Below are 26,508 nucleotides of genomic sequence, written 5' to 3'. Positions count from 1 at the left end.
CAGTACACCTTTTCCTCAAAAAATACAGCCACGGGGCACCTGGGTGGCTCAGTCAGTTAAACGTCTGACTCAGGTCATGATCTTTGGATGGTGACACGGAACCCTGCACTGGGCTCCACGCTCAGCAGGGAGTCTGCCTGAGGATTTCTCTCACTCCCCACTCCACTCTAAACGAAATAAATAAATCTTGAAAAAATTATATAGGGGTGCCTGGGTGGCTCAGTCATTAGGCATCTGCCTTCGGCTCAGGTCATGATCTCAGGGTCCTGGGATCAAGCCCCACCATCCGGGTCCCTGCTCTGCGGGAAGCCTGCTTCTCCCTCTTCCACTCCGCCCTTCTTGTGTTCCCCCTCTCGCTGTGTCTCTGTCAAATAAATAAAATCTTAAAAAAATATATATATATATGTAGCCACAGGGGCACCTGGGTGGCTCAGTCAGTTAAGCATCCTTTGGCTGAGGTCATGATCCCAGGGTCCTAGGATGGAGTCCCACATTGGGTTCCCTGCTGATCGGGGTGTCTGCTTCTCCCTCTGCCCCTGCCCATCGCTTGTGCTCTCTCTCGTGTGCGCGGGCTCTCTCTTAAATAAAACCTTTAAATATAGATAGAAGATAAATAGATAGAGCCACATTTTCTGGTAGCAAAATGTTTCTGAATACTTTAGCAATAAGGTACTTTTTTTTTGTTTTCCTATTTCTTTAAAGTAAGCTCTACATTCAACATGGGGTTTAAACTCATGGTCCTGGAACCCACATGGGTGGCTCAGTTGATTAAGCATCTGCCTTCGGCTCAGGTCATGATTCCAAGGTCCTGGGATCGAGTCCCGCATCGGGCTCCCTGCTCAGCGGGGAGCCTGCTTCTCCATCTGCCTGCCGCTCCCCCTACTTGTGCTCTCTCTGACAAATAAATAAAATCTTAAATAAATAAACAAACTCATGATCCTGAGCTCAAGAGTTGTATGCTCTACTGACTAAGCTAGTCAGGCGCCCCAGCATTAAGGTACTTAAACATTAAAATTACTGAAATCATGTTAAGTGCACAGAAAACAATCTGGAAGAATACATAGTAGTTCTTAGTAACTGCAAGAAACATGTACTTCAAAATGAAAAGCCTCTGGGGTGCCTGGGTAGCTCAGTGGTTAAGTGTTGGACTCTTGATCTCAAGGTTGTCGAGTTGAAGAACCACACTGGGCTCCACACTGGGTGTGGCGCCTACTTAACAAAGTAATGAAAAGCCGTTACATGACATCTAAAAGCCTTTTATGACATCTAATCCTGAAAGCAAAGATAGAACACACTGAGGAAAACATCTCAATCACAACGTTTACCTGTAGCTAGAGCTGACTGGCTGTAGAGCACTGGAGAACTACCAATGGTAGCCGACCTCTGAACTATTGCAGTACTAATTTCTGTAGCTTTTCTTTTTATCGCTTTAGTGGAAGGAGAACTAGAGACGGTAGAATCAACCGAACTCTGAAACACAGAGAATCTAGTTAGTGGCTGAAAGCCCTGATTAAACGTCCTCTTCTAAAATAAAACATGGTGTCAAATCATGCCCCAGTCCCCAGAGTGTCTTCAAAAAGCCCCACAGTCTTTCTCACCTGGCTAGTTACAACCGTGGTTTGTGTCGAGGGTTTCAATGGAGTATCCTCCTCTGTTCCTGGGGCAGGAGGCTCCTCACTTCCCTCATCCTCCATCTCTACCTCCTGGATCTCACCATCTTCTACAGGAGGAGGGGGAGGGGGAGGGGGAGGAGGGGATTCTGGGGGTGGAGGTGGGGGTGGTGGCATTTCCAAAGGTAAAGGAGGTTGGAGCACAGGCACATTTGACTGAAGGAGGGTCCAGAATGGAGTAAGTGGCATGAGCGATGATGAAGAAACTTGGCCAGAAAAGGACTCTTTACAAAGAGAACCTATGAAAACAAACAGGAGTCAGAGAAAAGGCAAGGCAAAAACTCTGTGGCTTATATCCACAGCAATGTTCAAGTGACTAGTGAGACAAAATCTGACCCACAGGCATCTACTCTACATTGAGGTCACTGAAATATTAAGCAATTCAGTTAAAAAATGACTACCATGGAATGATGATTTTATGAACCTCACAGTTAGCACTCGCCCCAGCTATGTTATATACTAGTCTCGTTCTTTGGGTCCAGATTTATGGATGAATAAATGAAGCACACCACATCAACTCAATGAGAAATTTGGTCATTTGAACCTGAAGTTTTTTATTTCAAACATTCACAGTTTCAACACACACAAGTAGAAGGCAACACTCTGGGTCTTTTTTATTTCAAAAGAGAAGAGGGGAATGAATAATGTGCATCTGCAATACTGATTCCATGTTGTTTTATTTTTTAGTGAGCTAGATGACGGACTGGGGATGACCCAGAGAGTACTCATTCACACCTATTTCGAATTCTACCTATTTTAATTAATTTGAGTTACTACATTTTAAAAATCCATTTGCAAGGTGTTCTTGTCAACTCTATCATTCCTTTGCACCTTTGTATGAATTACATTTGCTAAATCACAGCAACACAAATCAGGAAGGTAATTTTTTTTTAATTTCTGTAATGAGAAAAGGGAAATTTAGAACAACAAATCCTCAAGGTAAATGATAATGAAGGCACACACAAAAGAGGTGTCTGAAGATGCAGAGGATGTGAACTGATGCTGGAGTCTGAGTTAAGAAATTATAGCTAAAAGGTTGCAGAATCAGTTTTCCTTAAATTCTGCAAAAGCCAGTTAGTTACTGTCCTTTCTCTCCTGGGAAAAGCTTTAAGGATTAGAGAAAATAGGAGCATATACTTACTTGTAGCCTTCCCCATCCCTCTTTATCGTCAATAGGGAAGTTTCACAATATATGGGACTATTAGATATATATCCCAGGAATGCTGAAGGGAATTTTCTCCCTAAAAATCATAGAATTTAGGAGTAGAAGAGACATGAGAAATCATCTAGTTCAACTCTCTCATTTCAAAGGTAATGAAACCCAGGAGGGAAATGACTTGCCCAAGATCATACAGCTCTCAGTGGCCAGGTTTGACTCCTAGTCTAGTGCTATTTTACCAAGAAGACCTGGTGAAATGCCAGGGGTCTAAGAGCTTTAGAAATTACAGGTGAATAAATCTCACTTCTCATGGAGTAGAGATCCAAATGCAATCACCTGTTAAATTTCATGGTCAAAAGTGGTAATCTGGGTTAAATAAGGGTGCTATTACAAAAGGCTCTCAACAATGATACAACCCTTTACCTTGGTTGCCTCAAGACACCACACTGGTTCTCACCAAGGTAAAACCAAAGCTACCATAAACCATTTGGCTTTTAGGACAGCTTTAGTTTTTATGGAGCAGATATATATTACTATAAAAGACTTTAAGATGATTCACATGGTTACTATAATTATTTTGAGAAGTTGCTTACTTAAAGGAAAAGAGCACTGAAAAAATATTCACCAGAAAACAAGAATGCAGTTTTCCAGCTAAAAGACTTCAACTGCCTCATTTAACTTTTATATTTGGTCATATCTAATATGAATTTACACACTTTTAGACGAATAAAGTCTGGGTATGACCAAGCAGTCTACTTTATCACATAATAATAGAACATCAAGATTACATCACAACTAAGGTAATAAATACCAAAATTAATAACTTCTCAAACTTTCTTCTAAACTTTCAACAACATTTGGTAGGTAAATTAGTAAGCTGAATTTTACATATTCTCATCTAGAAGCATAATGCAATAACAAATATGTTTATGATGATAATGTGCTGCTATGCAAAGCAACTCAAGGAAATATAGGTTCAAGATTAATAAAGTGGTTTACAACTTCCAACAGATAATCAGAATTCTAGCTAAACTGGACTTGATAAATTTAGCAGCAAACAAGGAGCATTTTTGGTTAATATCACAATTGCACACTAAGTTTGCTCAAAACACAAAAGCTGTGTCTTAATACTGATAATTATCTCCTTTAGCTTAAACACAAAGAACTTAAGAAATCTCTGAGTATCCAAGGATGTCCTATTACGTGATGCTTCTCTTTGTTTCTAAATATAACCCTGTTGGTGGTATTATTTTGCCACTTAAAGACAACATTTAAGTCTGAAGTCAAGGAGAGATTAAAGGTAAACACAGCTTTTATTACACGCTAATAAATCTGAAAACTACAGGCTTAGAACAGTGTGGGGACACAAATTTTGAGCTCTTCACGAACCTATTTTTTCTATGCATCTTTGTTTTTATTTGAAGGCAGGCTTCCTTTACTGTTTTCCTATATTCCTCCAAAGAGAAAACTTTTTTGAACCAAGAGGCCAATTTAGCAATTTAAAGCAGGAACTTATACAAAAAATAGTTTCACAGACTTTTGAAAAGCAGCTAAATTTAACCTAAGTGACAAAGCCTAATAAGACAGACATACTAGATATCTTCAAATATCACTTGTCTTTAGAGACATGATGTTAAATTCAAACAATGAACAAGGATTAAAAATGAACAGAACTTGGAAATTTCCCTGCTCTACACAATGTAGTAATTTTTCTTGAAAAGATGGTATTTACCACTGCTGAGATAAGAAACAGAATATATTAAATAAACTTTCTTTATAGGCTTAAAATAGTGATCAGAAATACTCTTAAATCCCAAAGACCTTAGTACAAGATTTGGGTTTTATTTAAATCAAGTTTTAGTGGCTCTCATTAAAGAGGCTTAAGAATATAAGCAGATTTATCAGTGGCTTTTTCCTACAGCATAATTAGTTTTGTTTTAATCAGACAGGAATGTCTCCAAGTCTTCCCTTTACCACACGGTATCCAACGATGTTTGTCATCAACAAACGGAAAAAATAACTTTAACTCTAAGGTGTTCACAGAACACTTAAAAGAGTTGGTATTTCTAGAATATTCAGCTCTGTAACATACAACGGACATTAGATAGTGGTCAGGTCAGGAGTGGAGCCTCCTTCCCAGAACCACCATCAAGCCTCTTCAGTTCACTAACTACTGAAAAGCAAACAAATGATAAAACCAACTTATGAGACATATTTATCATTACTACCAAAAGAATGAGGGGGAAAAAAAAAAAATCAAAAGAAAATCTCTTCCTGAAAATGTTAAGTAAAATACCCTATAACTTGAGAAAATGTATTTCTAAAATATAAAGTAGAAAAAAAACATCCTTTTGCTATGTGCAAAATTATCACTGCAGCCAAACGTGGCTTTTTATTCAGTGATTTGATAATTACCCCTACGCTATTTAAGAAATAAACAGAATCATTTGGTAACATGATCACTTTCATTTGGTACATTATCAAAACTTTTTGATTGGATCAGGGAGCCAAATGAATAAAGTATCATTTTTGATAAGCAGAGGACAAAAAAAATTCAGCTCTTCACTTCCTACATTACCAACAAATTCCGTGTCTTTATCTTCAAAGGTTTATTATTTTAAAAGCAAACCATAGGCTCTTGCTTCATCTATCATTTTAACAAATAGCTACCAGTTTTTTTAGATCAAAACGGTTGCTGATCATAGTCTTGACTATGTTTCACTATTCACTTATTTTTGTTATTTCAAGAATGGTGGATTTAGAGGGGGAAAAATGAATCTTCCATAATGTGGAAATCAAGCAATTTCTCTTTAGAGAAGCTCTCAGACTCTCAAGAGTAACTGAGGAGCTATGAAAGCCTTTTTTTAAATGTATACAACTAAAGACCTCTACGAAAACTTTAAATAGGCTGAGAGCCATCCTGATTGTTTTATACTAGAATATTGTTGGCAATTTCCACCCCATCAATTATTCTGCTTCTCTGAAATAATGATCATAGTTTCATACCATTTCTTCCGAACATTTTAATTTGTAGCAACCGTACGTCTTGAAGACGAGTGGAGTGAAAAATGAGGCTGCAATATCAACAAAGTTTTCTGTAGAAAGGCAGAACAAAATCTCCTATTATCACCCCACACAGATATTGACAATTCAGCTACTAGTTCCTTAACTTTAATTTGCATTCTTGTTAGTGGATACACAGCTTCGTCTGTAGCATAAAGAGTGGTTATAGGACAATCCTTTTGTTGTTGTTGTTGAGATCTAATTGGCTTTATTAAATGATGCATGAATCGGGAAGCAACCCATCTAACAAGTAGATGGGAGCACCTATGGGACACTCTTTTAAAATCAAAGTATAGGGCGCCTGGGTGGCTCAGTTGGTTAAGCGACTGCCTTCGGCTCAGGTCATGATCCTGGAGTCCCGGGATCGAGTCCTGCATCGGGCTCCCTGCTCAGCAGGGAGTCTGCTTCTCCCTCTGACCCTCCCCCCTCTCATGCTCTCTCTCTCTCATTCTCTCAAATAAATAAATAAAATCTTTAAAAAAAATAAAATAAAATCAAAGTATGTTGGCTCATCATTTCACGTTTTAGCAAAGTCTGATATTAATAGTATGCTGATTTCCAAGCAGTCACTGCCTTAGTCTTCTTCAGTATTAACTTGCAATTTTATGTCAAGCCACTATTTTTTAACTAGAAATTTATATTATGATTTGAATTATTTTTTTCTTTTAGGATATCAATTAATACAAGTCTTTTTTTCTCTAAAATTATTTCTCTCCAATTAGTACAGGGTAAATTGTCCCACCTGTGGAATTCTCAGAGGATTCTGCAGAATTTGAATCAGTCCCAGTTTTGTCTTTCAAGGTCTGTTTAGGAAGAGTCTCGTCTCTACTTTCTTGTGCTTGGCTTTCTTCCTCCTCCTCCTCACCATCTGGAAACTCCCACTGAGACTCGCCCGACTGTTCGTTTACATAGAAATATCGTCTATGATCCCTAAATTACAAGAAAGAAAACACAGGTTTTAAGACACATTCTCCTACAAAGACACTTCCATTTGGTCCTGTCCCAGGACAGCAGTCTGCTCTCACAGGGACGAACCTCTTCTTAATGGACTGCTATTCACAAAGGCAACAAAGAGCTTTGACAATTGAGGATGAAGAACCAAGGATAATTCAAAGCTATTTGCACTGCCAGCAACTCTGTGAATACAGCCCTGAGCCCTCTCATTCCAACAGATGACTTAGGAAACACCTCTCACACTTTTCTTTTTTTTTTTTTTGCCAATGCTTAACAGGGTTTCAAGTTTCATTAACGAAGGGACTCAATCTCCTAGAACACTAATTTCCCTTCCAAAGAAGAGAACAACGAAGTTTGCGAAAGGTGACTCTTCCCCTCTTGGACCGTGGAATTCACATTTCATACTCTTGATATCAAACACAGTGAAAGCTAAAGAGAGGGAGAGGTTCTGGGAGCTGAAAAATAAAAGAGCAAAGATTTCAAATAACGAAAAAAAAAAATCAAGAAAAGCCAAATATAAAAAGAAATGTTTTCATCTGACCTGCTGGCAGAAGATAGTAATCTTGTTCTTCATTCACATCTTCAGGTACGAAGCTTTCCTTAACTTCACCGAGGTTAATCAGGAGTAGTTGCTTCCAGAGGTCCTGTAAAGCGCACAGAGCTCTCGCATGCGCTTAACCCCCAAGCCCGCCCTACTCCGTGCAACAACACTCTGGAGAGTAAAAACCAGCTTTGTCCATCTTGGGAAAAAATCCGTTACATGGAACACTTTAAACATTGCTTTTTGTTTCTCCGTGTGGCTGGCCCAAACTCTGTAAGTGCTTGCGGTGCTTTGCCTGCCCAGCACCGCTAACCGCAGCTGCTCTCAGTCTCCAGACAGGCTGTCATGTCGTCAGGTGGTGGTGATCACAAATCATGTCTGAGATGTCAAAGGTGAAAGGTGAAAAGGGGAGAAGAGTGCGTACCTGTCCCAGTGGCAGGACCAGCCTTTAGGAGTGGCGTTTATTTCATACTGTTTTAGTTGTTCTGCTGCATCCTGAAGCTTTCGTTTAAGGTAGTTTCCATTAAGAGCCCCTTCCCTCCAGTCTGCAATCCGAGTCTAGAATCAAGAAATGGAGAAATAAGTTAAAGATTTCTTGTTATGTCAGGAGGCAGAAATAAAAGAAAAATGTCTTCTGGTCCATACTGTATTACTCTATCAATTACTGTATTCTCACAAAAAGAGAGAAGACCCTCCCCAAAAAAAGAAAGAAAAAAGAAATCCCATCTTAATTTCATAAAAATTCTTGTTTGCTCTGCAGAGTTCTGAAAAACTACACTGGACTCCAGTACTTTCTACACTGCCAACTCTCCAGTATCTGTGAAAATGAGTCGCAGTTTTGTTTTCCCTTTTGGACTATATTAATTCCCTAGCAATTTTACCTTTGCTTGGTAGATAGTTCATTCAATTCAGTAATGTTCTTCATCAAAAACAAAGGTTCAGTCCTTAGGGAAGTCAGTTTCCTACAGGAGGTTCCTTAATTGTAACCTGCCATGCTGTAAACTATACAGGTTACAAATAGGACTCAGAACTTTTTTTTTTTTAAACATTTTATTCATTTACTTGGGGGTGAGGGGAGAGAGCACTAGCAGGGAGAGGTGCAGAGGAAGAAGCAGACTTCCCGCCGAACAGGGAGCCCAATGCAGGACTCGATCCCAGAACCCCGAGATCACAGAGCCAAAGGCAGATGCCCAACCAACTAAGCCACCCAGGTGCCCTCAGAACTTTTCTTCTTAAATAGATTTATAATCCTGTAGCACTTATAAAGTCTTTCAACATTACATGGCCTCATCTGATCACTATCAATAGAATTTTGTTAGAAAACAGGTCTACATTAAAATATATGCCCATTCACAGCCCATGGGGCATGTGACTCTTGTTCGCAGGGCCTTGTGTTCGAGCTCCACGTTGGGCATAGAGCTTACATTTAAAAGAAAAGATTTTTCTTTCTTTCTTCCTCTCTCTCTCTCTCTTTGAGGGAGAGGAGGAGAGAGAGAACAAGTGGAAGAAGGGAGAGGGACAAGTAGACTTGATGCTGAACGCTGAGCCTGATGTGGGTCTCAATCTCACCACCCTGAGGTTCATGACCTGAGCTGAAATCAAGAGTTGGATGCTTAACTGACTGAGCCACCCAGGTGTCCTCTCCAAATTTTTTTTTTAATAAAATATATGCCCACTGAAGGTGGTATCAACACACACAGAATCTCAGTATTTATCTTCATAATTGATATATTGTTTTAGCTAATACAGTTTTATTTCCTGGGCTGGTGGTTCAAATATGCACCAATGTTAAAAATTTAAATTTAGGATTAAAACAAGTAAGACAGGGCGCCTGGGTGGCTCAGTCGGCTATGTGTCTCCCTTCGGCTCAGGTCGTGATCCCAGGGTCCTAGAATCGAGTCCCGGATCGGGCTCCCTGCTCAACAGGGAGTCTGCTTCTCCCTCTGCCCCTCCCCCCTGCTCGTGATCTCTCACTCTCTCTCTCTAATAAGTAAAATCTTTAAAAAAATAAAACTAATACATGTGAAACTAAAGGACCAATACTAACATAGCCTCAAAAAATAAATAAATAGAACAAGTAAAACAAATGCCTCACACATACAGCACTTTACTCAAAAACCAACTATACCAAAAATGGCTAAATTACCTCAGTCTGTAGGAGCAGCACATGAAAGTTGGAGATGGACTGTCTATTAATGCCTAGGAATTCAAATTTACTTGTCAGGGTATTTGCCAGTTCTCCAATCTGAAACTGTAATGCAAGAAAGAAAAAAAAGGAAGAAATAAAATTGAATCAGCAATATTTTCTGTATTATGTAAAATCTTTCATTTATTGTTAAATATGCTAAAAAAAAAAATGGGTCTGCCTAGAAACAGCCCATTTGAGAACAGCTGCATCTAAAGAGTTATGTGGAGAAGACAAGATTCTAAGTAAACTAATTCACATAACAGGTGATAAATAATGACAAGTCTAGAGAAATTAAATGCATATGTACTCTGAGACAACACAGGATTCAACAGGTATAAATAGATGTTAAATGATACAACTCCCAATAGTGTCCAAACTATCATTTATGCATTACTAATTGCTTTTACTACCTACACACTGAACAAAATTAATTCTCCCAGTCCCTTTCACATGGTTGTAAACTAGTCAGTGACTGAGTCAACTCTTTCAGGTCAAAAAAATGTGCTAAATAGTTTTTCCAATAGACCATCCTTAAAGAGCCTCATACTTACGTGGTCCAATTCTTAAAATATTAGGCTTGAAATAAAACTGGAACCAAATTTACTTTTGTGTAAGGACAAGTAGTTCACACAGGAATTAAATTTTTGACTTTTAGGCTCTTCAGTACTTCCAAACTAGAGAAGCCTACATTTGATAAGCTGTTACTGCTTTCCAATGAGGGCTTAACTTTTAAGAAAGCAATTAAAGCATTTAGAATTCTAGGTAATTTCTCTGAAACGAGTCTCTTATAATTCAATGTTTCAGCCCGAAATATGGCCTTTTCACCTAACTCTACATAAATGATTTGTATATGGAGATAAGTAAAGATCACTGTACTTGCTAATAAAAAATGTACTTTAATGGTTGCCCCCTTTAAAGCTGTATTAAAAAATATACATACTTTCAAATCCTGTTCTTCTTCTTTAGGTGCTGTTTGTACTTTTATCTTCTCTGGAGATTCTTCTACTTCCATCTCTTTGTCTGAATTCTCATCTATTTTTTCTGAAGTGTCAGCACCAATTACTACAAAAGAAACCACGTGAAACTAAAGGACCAATACTAACATAGCATCCCCATATATATTTTCTTACCCTTATAGCAGAGATATCTGAAAAAAGTTATTTCTTTTCCCTTTGCCTGTTTTCCTTATTAAAGAAGCCATAAAGACTTACCTACCTACTGTTTTTATAAAGCCAAAAAACTTTATCCTTTATAATCACCTTTCTTAAAATGTCTATAAATAACAATTTGTTTTACATTACCCTGTAGTCTCTGCTTTCCCTTTCTCCTTCACCTGTTTATTTTATTTTTTCTAATCTTCTATTCCAGAATACCACTGCTTTAATTACTTTTAAAGGCTACATATCAGGGGGTACCAATGGCTCAAATGGTTAAGAGTCTGCCTTCTGCTCAGGTCCTGATCCCAGGGTCCTGGGATCGAGTCCCGCATCTGGCTCCTGGCTCGGCGGGGAGCCTGCTTCTTCCTCTCCCTGTCTCTCTCTCTGCTCATGCTCTCTCTGAAGCTCTGTGTCTCAAATGAATAAATAAAATCTTAAAAAATAAAAAATAAAGGCTACATATCGGGCGCCTGGGTGGCTCAGTTGGTTGACCGACTACCTTCGGCTCAGGTCATGATCCTGGAGTCCCAGGATCGAGTCCCACATCAGGCTCCCTGTTCAGCGGAGAGTCTGCTTCTCCCTCTCACCCTCCCCCCATCATGCTCTCTCTCTCTCTCTCTCTTTCTCAAATAAATAAAATCTTAAAAAAAAAAAAGCTACATATCAAAACTAGGATATATAAGGGTTCTTTATGAACTGGGTTTTGAAAAAAACGGCTTTCAAAATCAGAGGAACATTAATTTTAAACTAACTGATAACTTTATTTCTAAACTGGTTAAGACCTGCAGACAATCTTTAGTGGACCCACCTACTCTTCCTGGTTGGTGATGTCTGTTAGTGGGAATCTTCAAAAGAGAAGAGGCTTACCATCAACTTAAATGGAGTATAGATATGAACTCTATTATATCTGCTTACCACCTGCTTACCAAACCAATCCACATATACAATGTAAATCATTCTGTTATGAGGTTATCAGTCATTTTTTAACAAAATAACCAAATTTTAGTTTTTTCTTGACTCTTGTTAATCCTTGATCTAAAGAAGTAATGTGACTTTTTAATATCACTTTCAATAGATTTTATTAGCCTAAAAGTTTACCTTAAGTACTTAACCTCAATATATAATGGCCTTGCTCTTTATCATTAATATTCCTTCTGCATTTTCAAATTGAAACCAACTTCTCTCTCACTTGTTTATAATTAATCGGTATATTAGGATATAGTTAGATAAAGGACATCTGACATTTGGTGCTAGGTACAAGAATTTAACAATTTGGGGCGCCTGGGTGGCTCAGACGGTTAAGCGTCTGCCTTTGGCTCAGGTCATGATCCCGGGGTCCTGGGATCGAGCCCCGCATCGGGCTCCCTGCTCCTTGGGAGCCTGCTTCTCCCTCTGCTTCTCTCTCTCTCTCATGAATAAATAAATAAAATCTTAAAAAAAAAAAAAAAAAGAATTTAACAATTTATAGCACCACTAGAGCTCTAAGACTAGAATATATATATATTTTAAAGATTTTATTTGAGAAAGAGAGAGCATGAGCAGGTGGAGGGGCAGAGGTAGAGGGAGAAGCAGACTCCCCACTGAGCAGGGAGCCCGATGCGGGGCTTGATCCCAGGGCCCCGAAATCACGACCTGATCCGAAGTCAGGTGACCAACCAACAACCACCCAGACACCCCTAAGACTAGATGTTTAGTGTTCAATTGCAAGAATACATTAGAATTGGGGCACCTGGGTGGCTCAGTTGGTTGGGCATCTGTCTTTGGCTCGGGGGTTAAACACCATTGGGGTAGAGATTATTATGTCTGGTGTAGATGTGAAAGCAGAGGCACTGTGAATTTCAGAAGTGCCAGTGATAGTCCTCCAAAATGCTGGGTTGTAGTTACTTGAGTGCTTACTTCATTCTTTATATTTGTTATGTTACTTAACAATAAAAACAATAAACATCCCGGTATATATATATCTTTATGTAGATTTTAATGTCGTTATAGTATAGATTCTTAGAGATATATTGCTAGGTCAAGGGGTATGTACATTTTATTTTTTTTACTATTATTTTTTAAATTTATTTTGGGGGGTATGTATTTTAATTTGATAGATCCTAATTGCCCTCTAAAATATTCTAGTCTTGGGGCGCTTGGGTGGCTCAGGTCAGGATCCCAGAGTCCTGGGATCGAGCTCCACATCAGGCTCCCTGCTGGATGGGAGGCCTGCTTCTCCCTCTCCCACTCCCCCTGCTTGTGTTCCCTCTCTCGCTGTGTCTCTCTCTGTCAAATAAATAAATAATAAAAATCTTTAAAAAAAAAAAAAAAAAAGAGAGAGAAAATAGACTTCAGGGGTAGGGAATGAGAATAGGGAAAAGACGAAGGGGGACTTTTAAGATTTCTACTTCATATTCTTCTATATTGTTGATTGAAAAGAAAAAAATTCAAACAAGGATGTTATATTTACTTATTTCTGTGTTTTTTATTTGTTGTTTTTTAACCATAGCTATAAAGGTATCTTCTGTTAGGTATGCACAACTAAGGTTTGGTGCTCAAATCTTATTGCTAATTTTCCACTACAGAATTAGGGACAAATGGAGATTAAGGTATTAGTTCTTTTTTTTAAAAAAAGATTTCATTTATGGGCGCCTGGGTGGTTCAGTCGGTTAAGCGACTGCCTTCGGCTCAGGTCATGATCCTGGAGTCCCGAGATCGAGTCCCGCATCGGGCTCCCTGCTCTGCGGGAAGCCTGCTTCTCCCTCTCCCACTCCCCCTGCTTGTGTTCCCTCTCTCCCTGTGTCTCTGTCAAATAAATAAAATCTTTAAAAAAAAAAAAAAGATTTCATTTATTTGAGAGAGAAAGTACAACCCGGAGAGAGGCAGAAGCAGACTCCCCGCTGAGCAAGGAGCCCCATTTGGGGCTTGATCCCAGCACCCTGGGATCATGATCTCAGCAGAAGGCAGATGCTACCCAACTGAGCCACCCAGGCATCCCAAGATACTAGTTCTGATAATAGACTGGAAAGATGCAGCAGGGTCTCTCTCTTCTACATTACCCTGAACAGAGATAAGTTGGGTCCTTATGAAAGGACCTATCCATCTGAACAATTAACCAGAGGCTGGGCAACTTGTACACAAAGAGAGAGGAGAGATAAGGCTGGGCTTGCCAGAGGTGGTCCTTGCCTGCCTTGCTTACCAATTGTAAACAATGAGCTCAGGAGAGCCCGTGGGCTTAATACAGATCAAGACTACTGTAGCAGGATTTTTTAAAAAAGAGGAGTCAATCTTGCTTTTCTGTTTTTGAGGAAGAGGTAGTCCCCAATCAGTAGTGAATCTACAACCCAACTGATGGCAAATCTTAACTCTTACTCCTCCACTAGAGGTGAAGTAGGAAAAGGAGAGAAGTGAAAGGAAGCTTCCTTTCCAGCACTTCCATAAAAGGTTAAGTGTTATCTCCTCCTTTTTGCTTAAGAGGGAACCAAAAAAGGGAAAGGATTTCTACTCTATATCTTTCAACCCTGAAAGTTTAAAGTAAAACACGAATTACCAGTTTCTCCATTTTCTGGAGTCTCCCGTCCAGTTTTGCTAGAACTCCGACTGGTAGATTCTGGACTTGTAGCTCGAACGAACATCTTCCATTTCCCCCTTTTAGACATAAGTCTACGCATTCCATCCTGAGACGCTGGCTGGCTGATGTCAGAACATGGACTAGACCCTGACACACTACCATCTCCTTCCTCCAAGGCTCGTAACTCTGCCTAGGATGAACACGACAAAAAAGTTAGTGTGTCAGTAGCTGTTTATCAACATTTAAGCATTTGTGAATACCAAGAGTGATAACCACATATTATGAGAATTAAAAACCTTTCAGGACAGGAAGTTTTTCTTAATACATTTCCCCATCAGAGCCAAGCATTTTGCTTGTATTTTTTTTATCAGTATCCAGTAAATGCTTATTCATGATTGTAGTTAACAAATACTGATTTGAAGGGGATGGGTCTTAGAGATCCACTAAGAGACAAATTTTCCAATATATGAACACTGTAGATAAAGCCTAAATTAGCTTGTCCCTCTCCATAGCTTCAAATTTTGCAAAATGGGGAAAGCTTCAAGAAGATACTGCTGTTATTTATAACACCCATTAAGATTTTGTTTCATATTCAAAGTAGCAGTAGGTGAAACTGTTCCAAGAAAAATCAGGGCAGAAAACAGGTAAAAATCAATTTCTCGATCAGGAAAGTTTCCTGTGGACCATCTTTTTTGAAAGGAAAGCACATGACATTATTAGTTCCTCTTAATCTTACAAGGCCCATTTAACTATGTGATCAATCCCACAGGTGCTCAGTGGAAGTCAACCCGTACTTTAACTGTTGGGTTAAAAACCAAGTTATCGCCAAGAATTTACAATGCTCATTTGTTAAGAAGCTAAATAAAAGTTATTCACTGTATTCAGCTATCTTTAAATCAGAGCAGTATCAGTCCTTATTAGTTGTCAACTATCAAAAGCACCATCAGGAACCAAAAGAACTCCACAGTTCAAGTTTTTACTGCATAAGCTTAAACATATCTAGACAAGATTAAGAAAAACAAAATCCCATTAATGGCAGTTAACTGAGCACAATGATCCCAGAGTCTAATAGTATGCAAGAGAGGAAAAGCATATAACAAAAGCTTCAAAACCTTACTTTTTTTCTTTCCAAAACAAGCTCCAGCTCAAGGGTATCTTGTTCCTCTTCTTCTTCACTTTCTCCAGATTGAACAACACTGCAAAGATCCTCCTGAGAAGGGTCTTCCATGTTGTCCAATGTAATTTCCTGTGGTTTTACTATAGTTGCTGCTTCTTCTGCTGTTGTACTTGTTTCTTTCACTTCTGAAACTGGCTCTGCTTCTTTACAAATTACTTTTCTTCTCCATCTCTCTTCTTCCTCTTTTATTCCCTCAGGCAACAAAGGAGCAAGCAGTGATGCTGCCACCCCTTTCTTCTCCTCCTCACTATTTGAGAGAGCCTGAATTCCTTCATTTACTTCCTATAAAGAATAAATTAGTCTCATTTATCTAAAAAAAAAAAAAAGACCAAAAAAAACCAAACCCTCACCTGAATATATATTCAATTTGTTCATGCCAAAAAGGACTATATTTTTCAATCACTGGATAATCTTTTTTTAAAAGATTTTATTTATTTGAGAGAGAGAGTGAGACAGAGCATGAGCAGGGGGGAAAGGTAGATGGAGAGGGAGAAGCGGACTCCCTGCTGAGCAGGGAGCCCGATGCGGGACTCAATCCCAGAACCCTGGGATCGTGACCTGAGCCAAAGGCAGATGCTTAACCAAATGAGCCACCCAGGCACCCCCAATCACTGGATATTCTCAAAAACCACTGACTACCAACAGATTAGTACATATGGTTGTACCATTTTTCTTACATGAACATAATGCAAACATTGTTACTTTAGGAAAGCAGCGTTTGAACTAGAATCTAGTTCTGGGTGGAATTCATACATATCCTCCCCGCTATTCTCCAAGTCTAAAGGCACGTTAGCAGAAGCAGAATTTGAAAATTAAGTAAGATCAGAGTTTTGTCAACTCAACATATGACTGAATAAATCTCCACTCTTCTGCAGTATGCTAGAAAAGTGATTTAGAGGAAAGTGAAATAATTCTAAAATGAAATGTGTGATTAAACTTAAAGTGCTTCTTTTTTTTTTTTTTTTTTAAGATTTTATTTATTCATTTGAGGCAGAGAGAGAGAGAGAGAGAGAGAGCATGAGCAGGGGGAGAGGCAGAGGGAGAAGCAGGCTCCCTGCTGAGCCAGGAGCCCGATGTGGGGCTCGATCCCAGGACCCCAGGATCATGACCTGAGCCGAAGGCAGACAATTAACCATCTGAGCCACCCAGGTGCCCCCTTAAAGTGCTTCTTTACAAATTACTTTTGTAAAGTTATTGGGGTAAGAGCTGCTCTACTTCCTTCCTAGAGTTATAAAGACCAAATGATTCTGTAAGTGTGTGTGTGTGTGTGTGTGTGTATTTTTAAGTAGGCTCCACACCCAACGTGGAGCTTGAACCCACAACCCTGGGATCAGGAGTTGCATGCTCCACCTACTGACTTCAGTCAGTCAAGCGCCTCCTGAAAGTACGTTTTACTATACACTCCCCATTTAAACCATCACTTAAAACTCAGGATAAATTAAAATTCAACACACACACTATAGAATACAACTTACTTTGTCTTACTGATGAGACTATAGAAATGCTCATTTTACTAATAATAGTTTTTAATTTTTAAGGTAGTTTATCTTTTTCCAAAAAAAAAAACTTATGTGGGGGTCCCAAAATAGAGCTATTCTGAAGTGGAGAAGATCTGAAGCCCTGCCTGCTGCTCCCACATCCTTCACAATGACCCTCTGTGGCATTCGAAAGTTCCAAAAGAACCACTGAACTGGATAACTATTATAAATGCTACGTATTAAACATAAACATTAAATTAAATAAAGCTTTCAGAATCAGAGTTTATCCTATTTCACATCTGGTTTTAAGACAGCAACAGAAGGCATCTACATCTGTGCCAGAGTAACAGTCAAGTTCTTTAGATCTGAAATAAGCAAATGAGAGAAGTTGTAAAACTGACCTTTTTAACTTCTCGCTTGGCTATGACTGGTCCACTTTTACTACTGGAAACAGAAATGTTTTTCTCCTTAGTATACACGTCTGTATTAACCACAAAATTACCTTCAGCACCTGTTACAGAACTAAAAACAAAACAAAACAAAATCTATATATACATACACACACACACATATATACTTAGCAAGAGAAACAGAAGGCAAATATTAAAAACAAAGATAAGACTCTAACTTCCTTCTTAGGTAATTTCTTTTTCAAGTCTATTCTTACCTGGGCTGATAATGTTGTAATCCCTGTACCTGGGTGGCAAGATACTGAGGTAACTCCCAAGTCACTTCATTTGTTTGTGTGTTCCAATAATAATAGCATCCTGTGTTCTCATCCCAGACTTCTTGCCAATCTCCCATCTCAATTCCAACTAGAAGAAAATATAACAAATTTTAAAACACAAAATACTCATCAACAAAACTAAAAACAACCTACTGAATGGGGGGAGATGTTTGCAGATGACGTATTTGATAAAGGGTTAGTACCCAAAATATATATTAAAAAAAACTTCTACAACTCAACACCCCAAAACCAAATAATCCAATTATAAATGGGCAGAAGACATGAGCAGACATTTCTCCAAAGATGACATACAGATGGCCGACACATAAAAAGATGCTCAACATCACTCATCATCAGGGAAATGCAAATCAAAACTACAACAAGATATTACCCCACACATGTCAGAATGGCTAAAATAAAAAACACAAGAAACAGGTGCTGGTGAGGATGTGGAGAAAAAAGAATCCTCTTACACTGTTGGTGGGAATGCAAACTGGTGTAGCCACTGTGGAAAACAGTATGGAGGTTCCTCCAAAAATTAAAAATAGAACTACACTATGATTTAGTAATCCCACTACTGGGTATTTATCCAAAGCATACAAAAACACTAATTTGAAAGGATAATATGCACCCCTATGTTTATAGCAGCATTATTTATAATAGCCAAATTATGGAAACAGCCCAAGTATCCATCAACAGATAAAGAAGATGGTATATATACACTATGGAATATTACTCAGCCATAAAAAAGAAGGAAATCTTGCCATTTCCAACAACAGACAGAGTTAGAGAGTATAATGCTGAGCAAGTAAGTCAGAGAAAGACAAACACCGTATGATTTTACTCATGTGGAATGTAAGAAACAAAACAAATGAGCAAAGGGAAAAAAAAGAGAGAGAGACAAACCAAGAAACAGACTCTTAACTACAGAGAACAAACTGATGGTTACCAGAGAGGAGGTGGGGGTGGGGATAGGTGAAATAGGTAATGGGGATTAAGGAATGCACTTATCATGATGGGCACAGAGTGATGGATAGAATTGTTAAATCACTATATTGTACACCTGAAACTAATATAACACTGTATGTTAGCTATACTAGAATTAAAAACTTAAAAAAAAGAAAAAAAGCACTAATTTCTCCACAATTCTGACCTCATATCCCAAGTCAGCTCTAAAGCCATTAATAATCTAACAAGGTTCCTCAACCTTAGCACCGTTAACATTTGGTCTAGATAATTCTTTGATATAGTGGGGGCAGTCCTATGTAGTGTTCAGCATCCCAGATTTTACCCACTAGATGCACTAACAATTTCCCACCCCCTGTTTTGACAACCAAAAACATCTTCAGACACTGTCAAATGTCTCCTGGGGGTCCAACTCCTCCTCCTCAAATCCTCTTTGCACCATGGCTTAAAAAAGTAGTTTGACAGTCCAAAAATGTATCTTGAAGCCCAAAAGAATTTTTAAAATAATGGCTTTTATTATTCACTTGGCATAAACTGCAACCCGTTAAAAGGGCAATTTTATTTTTTGCAATTATTTTCAAAAGATACAATTATTATCCTAGTAATTCTCAGAGAAAACAGTCCTCCTTATCATCTTCTAAACAGTGTACTTAAAAGGTCAGAATCCTAAAGTCTGGGGCTAAAGGATAGGGGTTTTCATCTTTGGGAATGTCAACGCCTAGAACACCTTTAAAGATTGCACTTTAGATTTCTTTAAAAATCAAAGGATCAGACTTACCTCCTGCAAGTGAACACTGAGTATCATACTGCCACCCTGTAGTCTGAGTTGAGTCTGTTCCATTTGAAGTAGCAGAAGAAAGGGCAGATGTTGCTGATTCCTTTGGCTCTGGTCGAGGTGGAGTTGGAGGTGGAGCAGAAGCTCCTACAGGAGCTGCAGGCTGAGGAGCTGTTATAGCATCAATCTCCTTTAGAATGAAAACATTAACAAATTCTTTAATAATCTCAAAACCAGAAAACTGAAGAAATGACAATCACCATAAAAAAAATTCTAGGAGCACTGGGGTGGCTAAGTTGTTAAGTGTCTGCATTTGGCTCAGGTCATGATCCCAGGGTCCTGGGATTGAGCCCCACATCGAGCCCCACATCAGGCTCCCTGCTCAGTGGGGAGCCTGCTTGTCCCTCTGCCTGCCCTTCCCCCTGCTTGTGCGCACGTGCTCTGTCAAATAAAATCTTAAAAAACAAAAAAACTCTACAATCAGTTCTCAGCTTCTCCAATCAAAACTCTCACCTTCCAATTACATAAAAGTTCCCCAAGCCCTTTAATTCTCCATTTTCCTCCTCCTTACAACCTTTACAAAAAGAGAAGAGAGCGGTGGGGAGGGACTAAAGAAGAGAGATGGAAGGGGCAAAGAAGGGAGATGGGGAAACAGAGACTGATAAAAAAAGTAGGCCAACCACTTGAGATCCAGGTCCCAAAGTGGCTTCAATAACTAAAAACCCAAACAAAAGCACCACTAACCGCTAGGAAGTTGGCCAGTGTACTATCAATATCAGCTGACTGGTTTCCATTTGCCTCTTTAGACTGTGCTGGTTTTTCTGAAACATCACTCTCATCATCATCACTGTCAGCATATGCACCAAGCAAGCACAGACCTCCTAGAAACAAAATGGTAAACAATGTTAATAACAACAATGCCAGTATGCCCCAGGAAGTACTCAAGAAAAAATGACATGGTTCTTCAGAGTTTACATTTACTTTTACAGATTGGAACATAACCTCAAAATAAATCATCACTGAACTACCACAGAGAAGTATAAATTACATTATGCACTTAGAGCTAATAAAATCATTCACATAGTTGCTTGAGAGCCTTCTCAAAATACACAATCATTCAACCTCATACTCTGTCAAAACAGCACATGGTAAATCTTGATGTTAGAATTTGTTGCTTTGTGTCCATCTCAAACAAGCAAGCCAATTAGGATTTAGTAGATGAAACAAAGAAATTTTTAAAATTAAAAATCTTGGGCGCCTGGGTGGCTCAGTTGGTTAAGCGACTGCCTTCGGCTCAGGTCATGATCCTGGAGTCCCGGGATCGAGTCCCACATCGGGCTCCCTGCTCAGCAGGGAGCCTGCTTCTCCCTCTGACCCTCCCCCCTCTCATGTGCTCTGTCTCTCTCATTCTCTCTGTCTCAAATAAATAAATAAGATCTTTAAAAAAATAAAAAAATTAAAAAAAAATAAAATTAAAAATCTTTTTGGGGTGCCTGAGTGGCTCAGTCGTTAAGCGTCTGCCTTCGGCTCAGGTCATGATCCCAGGGTCCTGGGATAGAGCCCCACATTGGGCTCCCTGCTCCGCGGGAAGCCTGCTTCTCCCTCTCCCACTCCCCCTGCTTGTGTTCCCTCTTTCACTGTGTCTCTCTCTGTCAAATAAATAAAATAAATCTTAAAAAAAGAAAATGATCTGGTTACATATACCAAGACCCACAAAACTCTTCAAGTTTCTTTCAGCTAGATAATCCCATCTTTGAGAATATACCCCTCAAAATAATTCAAAAATTTTTTTCACACAGGGCGCCTGGGTGGCTCCGTCGTTAAGCGTCTGCCTTCAGCTCAGGTCATGATCCCAGGGTCCTGGGATCGAGCCCCGCATCAGGTTCCCTGCTCCACAGGAAGCCTGCTTCTCCCTCTCCCACTCCCCACTGCTTGTGTTCCCTCTCTCACTGTCTCTCTCTGTCAAATAAATAAAATAAAATAAAATAAAATAAAATAAAATAAAATAAAATAAAATAAAATAAAATAAAATATCATAGTAGTCTATTAATCTAATTTCAGAGGCTACTCTGAATTTTTCCTTAGAGAATTTCACATGCCTATTACCATAATATTCTTCTGCATAAAAGTATTAGATATGCGGGGCGCCTGGGTGGCTCAGTCGTTAAGCATCTGCCTTCGGCTCAGGTCATGATCCCAGGGTCCTGGGATCGAGCCCCGCATCGGGGTATTAGAGGTATTAGATATGCTTGCTCTACTATATTATAAAAACATATTTTAGGGCGCCTGGGTGGCTCAGTCGGTTGGGCATCTGCCTTCGGCTCAGGTCATGATCCCGGGATCCTGGGATCGAGCCCTGCATCGGGCTCCCTGCTCCGCGGGAAGCCTGCTTCTCCCTCTCCCACCTGCTTCTCCCTCTCCCACTCCCCCTGCTTGTGTTCCCTCTCTCGCTGTGTCTCTCTGTCAAATAAATAATAAAAAAATAAAATCTTTAAAAAAAAACAACAACATATTTTAACAATTTTTTTTTTTTTAAGATTTTATTTATTCATTTGACAGAGAGAGAGAGAGAGAGAGCGAGAGCAGGAACACAAGCGAGGGAGTGGGAGAGGGAGAAGCAGGCTTCCCACAGAGCAGGGAGCCCGACGCGGGGCTGGATCCCAGGACCCTGGGATCATGACCCGAGCAGAAGGCAGAAGCTTAATGACTGAGCCACCCAGGCACCCCATTAACAACTTTTTTTTGAAGTGGCAAATGGGAGGAGAGAAGAACAAGCATCTATTATTTCAGGGGTATTCATACAGTATAGAGAGAATTCCAAACTGAAAAGAATAAAATTATTATCAGTTATATTTAGTACAAAACATATTTTGATCTTTCAAGATTATATAAAGAATAAAAAAAAACTAACATTCTTGGCACTTCCTGCATATCCAAATATTCCTTAATGCTTAAAAAATATTTAATAAGAGCAATTTTCAGCTCCACAAATATTCGCTAAGTACCAATCAAAGCACTGTGCTGGAAAAGAAATGCACAGAATGAAAGACATCCTTGATGTCTCTAAAAAACACCAAGCTAGTGGAGGAGCCAGAAAACTACAAAACAGCATTAAAAGCAAAGTAGTACAAAGTATCTTGGGTACAGAGAAAAACCAACAACAGATTTTACTTTGGTTAAAGTATATATACCAGCAAGCCCTCAGATACAAAAATTTATTTTTATTTTCAAAAATTTTAAATTTCCAGGGTCGCCCGGGTGGCTCAGTCATTAAGCGTCTGCCTTCGGCTCAGGTCATGATCCCAGGATCCTGGAATCGAGCCCCGCATCGGGCTCCCTGCTCAGCGGAGAGCCTGCTTCTCCCTTTCCCTCTGCCTGCCTCTCTGCCTGCTTGTACTCTCTTTCTCTGTCAAATAAATAAATAAAATCTTAAAAAAAAAAAATTTAAATTTCCATTTTATGGGAGAAATATAAGTTAGCAACATTGAAGCATTCAACAAAATATTTTTTTTTTTTTAAGATTTTATTTATTTATTTGAGCGAGAGAATGAGAGACAGAGAGCATGAGGGGGGGGAGGGTCAGAGGGAGAAGCAGACTCCCCGCCGAGCAGGGAGCCCGATGCGGGACTCGATCCCGGGACTCGATCCCGGGACTCCAGGATCACGACCTGAGCCGAAGGCAGTCGCTTAACCAACTGAGCCACCCAGGCGCCCCAACATTCAACAAAATATTTTATATACAAACCCAATTTGATCCTAATGAAAGAAAGACCTTGTAGAAACCATGAAAAAAAATTGTACCTGTTGCTTTAACGGCTGTAGGTCTGGTGGTCATGACTGGTTTGGGAGGATTCTGAACAACTCTGGGAACCTCCACCACCACTTCCTGTTCATCTGGATTTAAAAAAGGAACAAAGGAAAACTAGTGTGCCGGTGGACCAGAGAAATCACTACAGGTGACAAAACAATCTTCGATTTCACCTTCCAAGTCTAAATTTCACCAATTTGAAAACACGGTGTGTAAATCCATCACTGACCCAAATTGGGAGAGGATAAACAAGCACGTGACCAGTGACTTTAAGACTATGGTTATGGTACGTAAAAGTACATCTGAAATAATTCAAAAATTTAAAAATACACACACACACACAATAAATCTCCGGGCTCCTACTGGGCCTTTACAACACAGCTACAGCATTTTTCTCCCCCCGCATTAACTACCCAACGTGATTTTTTAGCGCCTGAAACGGTCGCGGCTTCTCGGGCATCTGGCCCCCGTAGCAACGCTGAACAGTTCCTCTTAATCCAAGTACCATTCTGGGGACAAACAAGTACTTGGGAACCCACCAATTTGGGGTTACGTTCGCTTTGGCTGGCATAATAAAATGGGGTTGCTCACTTCTCAAGGGTCCCTCTCGGTTTCAACAAAAACGAAAGGAAAAGCACGTGACGCGTATTAAAGGCCAGGTTCCCGGTCACGAGGCCTCGGACGAGAAGCGCGTACTTTCACAAATATCCCGTAAGTTACGCAAAGCTGAGGTGCACGTCGAGGAGACTCGGGATGCCAGGCCAAGCCCTGCACCAGAGATGGCGCCTCTAGGTCAGTGGGGCGGGCGCGCACGGCGCCGCGGCCCCTTCCGCCGCCCTGGGGCCCACAGCGGTACTCCCTTCGGGCCCCACGCAGCAGGCCTCGGATGCGGAGGAAGCCCGCCCGCCCCGCTTTCTCTTCCTCCCACGGCCCTGCCGTAGGCCGCAAGCCCCGAGCTCGAGTTTCGGACGCCCCCACCTAAGTACCGGGGCCCCTCGCACACCTTTACCTTCTGAAGGCGAGTCGTCCGGGCCCGCGGCGGCAGTAGTCACCGTGGTCGTCGTCGTCGATGGCGCCGCCGGAGCTGGCTGGCTGGGCGCCGCCACCGTCGAGTCCGGTTCTGTGTCGGGTTCCGGCTCCGGATCCCTGCCCGGTGTGTTGCTTCGGGGCCCCGGCGGAGAGAGCTGCAGGATGGGCCTGCGGCCGGGTACCGCCCGGGACTTCTTCCCCATCGCGAGCCCGAGCGCGAGCCGCGAGCGTCGGCCAGCCGAGAGGGGCGGGCGCTCCGCGCGGCGCTGCGTAATCAATATTCATGCACCGCGACACCGCCTCCTGAGAGAATCTGCTTTTAACCGGCGGAGCGCGCGCCCGCGCAAGCGCCTTGGGTCCCCTACGCTATTCTGGTACTCCCCCCGAGGGAGGAAGGGCGGGCTTTACCCATGGTGGTAGGCGATTGGCTGTTTTGATCCATTGAAGGAGCCAGTAGCCAATGGAAAAAGAAAAAGAGTGAGAGTCAGGCCAATAGCGCGGAAGGGCCTGAGTTAGAATGACTTTACATTACGTCGGACTCCACCCATGCGTCTTTTGCAGAGTCTTTTCTTTATCCCCTTGTCCTCCATCTTGCCCCTATTCTCATCTGGCTGTTCGTTGTTGTTTTCTTTCTTTCTTTCATTTTCTTTGTTTTTGTTTTGGCCTTTGGGAAGCTGTGCTGCTTTTCAGGCCTTTCCCAGAGTTTTGTCCCGATTATTGTGGCTTGCTTTGGGTATGACGTTGAACGCTAAATAAAATTGTGGGTCTTTTATGTTTTTGTAAATTTTTTTTAGAGCACAAATTTTAGGTCTCCTATTGGGTTGCTCATCAGCTGCAAAAAATCACTAGACGTTGTACTGCATACGAGGAAAAATCCTAAATTGTTGCGATGGGATACAGGAGCTTACCCAATCTAGCCCATTGATATTCTCAACCTGCTTTATAAAGATTTATCTTCCTTTAGCACTGTCCCCTCCCGGTCCCCTTCTTCCCTCCTCTGGAGCCAACCAGTTGAACACTAGCTGGAATACAGTATCACATGGCAAAACTCTCCATTCCTCAAGACCCGGCGCAGGCATTCTCTCTCAACCTTGTATCTCAGTGCTGAGCCCCTTCCCAGTGCTTGACATCTTACCCTTATATCCATTATATCTGTTTCCCTCTTCTCAACTGATCTTAAGAAATTGAGTGGTATTTATTTTTATATCCCCAGCAGCTCAGTTCTTACTAGAACATACTAATAAAACCTAACATTTATTGAACCCTTACTATGTGTGAGGCACTGTCTAAGCGCTTTACAGTTGTAGGGGTGCCTGGGTGGCTCAGTCCCCATTAAGGGTCTGTGTTCGGCTGAGGTTATGATCCCAGGGTCCTGGGATCCAGCCCCACATTAGGTTCCCTGCTTAGCAGGGAGTCAGCTTCTCCCTCTCCGTTTGCCCCTCCTCCTGTTCCTGATGTAGGAAAGAGGTTATTAGGGTTCGAAGCCATGGCCAAGAAAGAATTCTTGAGATGTCTTTGGTGCAAAAAGGTGATTTTATTCAAGAACGGGGATAGGACCCGTGGACAGAAAGAGCAGCAATAGGGTCATGAGGAGTGGCCCATTATATACTTTCAAGTTGGGAGGGGGTTAGGGATAGTGTAAGTCTCTAAGGAATTTTGGAAGCAATGTTTCCAGGACCTTGAGAGGGCTAGCTATTATTGGGAAAATGTCATTTATTACCGTCTAATAAAACCTTAGTCATGAGACCCCTCAGATGTATATCGGTGGGCCATATGCTTGGGGGATGATTGCCAACACGTATCTTGGAGGGTTTAGAGATAAAGGAAGTTTCCAAAGGAATTCTTATACATTAAAGTAGACTTACAGGATCCTGGGGGGCTGGGGGCTGGTGGGGGGGCGGTCAGGCTAGGATTGCCTTTTGCCCTTAGCAAAATATTAACACTGAGGCAGTTGAGTCCCTAGAGGAATGTCACTCTGCCTGTTTCAAGGACTTGTCAATGGGCTGTAGGTAGTAAGAAAATTTAATAATTTTTCTTCTGCCTTTGTTTCCCACATCATTCCTGCTCACTTCCCTCTCTCTCTCTCTCGAAATAAATAAAATCTTAAAAAACAAAAAACAATCAAGTATATGTATTTTATTCTCACCACAACCTTGTATATCATTATCCATAATGTATAAATGATCCCTCAGATTGTTTTTTAAGATTTTATTTTATTTTTTTAAAAGATTTTATTTATTTGTTTGAGAGAGAGATACTGAGAAGA

General features: G+C 40.5%; 1 protein-coding gene across 11 annotated transcripts in view; it reads right to left on the bottom strand.

Moving 5' to 3' along the window:
- Positions 1 to 24,565, bottom strand: part of FNBP4 (formin binding protein 4) — a 37,181-nt gene extending 12,616 nt beyond the window's left edge. For 4 of the 11 annotated variants that reach the window (XR_010406867.1, XM_064576426.1, XM_064576430.1 and 1 more), the window contains exons 1-14: positions 24,217 to 24,565; positions 23,207 to 23,299; positions 20,150 to 20,286; positions 19,409 to 19,595; positions 17,605 to 17,752; positions 17,339 to 17,459; positions 15,400 to 15,741; positions 14,262 to 14,472; positions 10,516 to 10,637; positions 9,534 to 9,638; positions 7,812 to 7,945; positions 6,635 to 6,822; positions 1,599 to 1,909; positions 1,326 to 1,470 (exon numbers count right to left, since the gene is read on the bottom strand). Coding sequence is in view for 10 of the 11 variants with exons in the window: in XM_064576426.1 (XP_064432496.1) it covers positions 1,326 to 1,470; positions 1,599 to 1,909; positions 6,635 to 6,822; positions 7,812 to 7,945; positions 9,534 to 9,638; positions 10,516 to 10,637; positions 14,262 to 14,472; positions 15,400 to 15,741; positions 17,339 to 17,459; positions 17,605 to 17,752; positions 19,409 to 19,595; positions 20,150 to 20,286; positions 23,207 to 23,299; positions 24,217 to 24,445 (2,473 nt within the window). In the remaining variant the exon portion in view is untranslated. Of the gene's footprint in view, positions 1 to 1,325; positions 1,471 to 1,598; positions 1,910 to 6,634; positions 6,823 to 7,811; positions 7,946 to 9,533; positions 9,639 to 10,515; positions 10,638 to 14,261; positions 14,473 to 15,399; positions 15,742 to 17,338; positions 17,460 to 17,604; positions 17,753 to 19,408; positions 19,596 to 20,149; positions 20,287 to 23,206; positions 23,300 to 23,752; positions 23,805 to 24,216 lie in introns of those variants that run through there. The other 7 variants (XM_064576433.1, XM_064576434.1, XM_064576427.1 and 4 more) reach the window with 6 other exon arrangements.
- Between the last annotated feature and the right edge of the window lie 1,943 nt (positions 24,566 to 26,508).

Source organism: Mirounga angustirostris, unplaced genomic scaffold, assembly GCF_029215605.1.
Source record: "Mirounga angustirostris isolate CCGP_5_RB_7025 unplaced genomic scaffold, mMirAng1.0.hap1 SCAF_13, whole genome shotgun sequence".
Taxonomy (NCBI): Eukaryota; Metazoa; Chordata; class Mammalia; order Carnivora; family Phocidae; genus Mirounga; species Mirounga angustirostris.
This window is presented reverse-complemented; position numbering and strand designations above follow the sequence as displayed.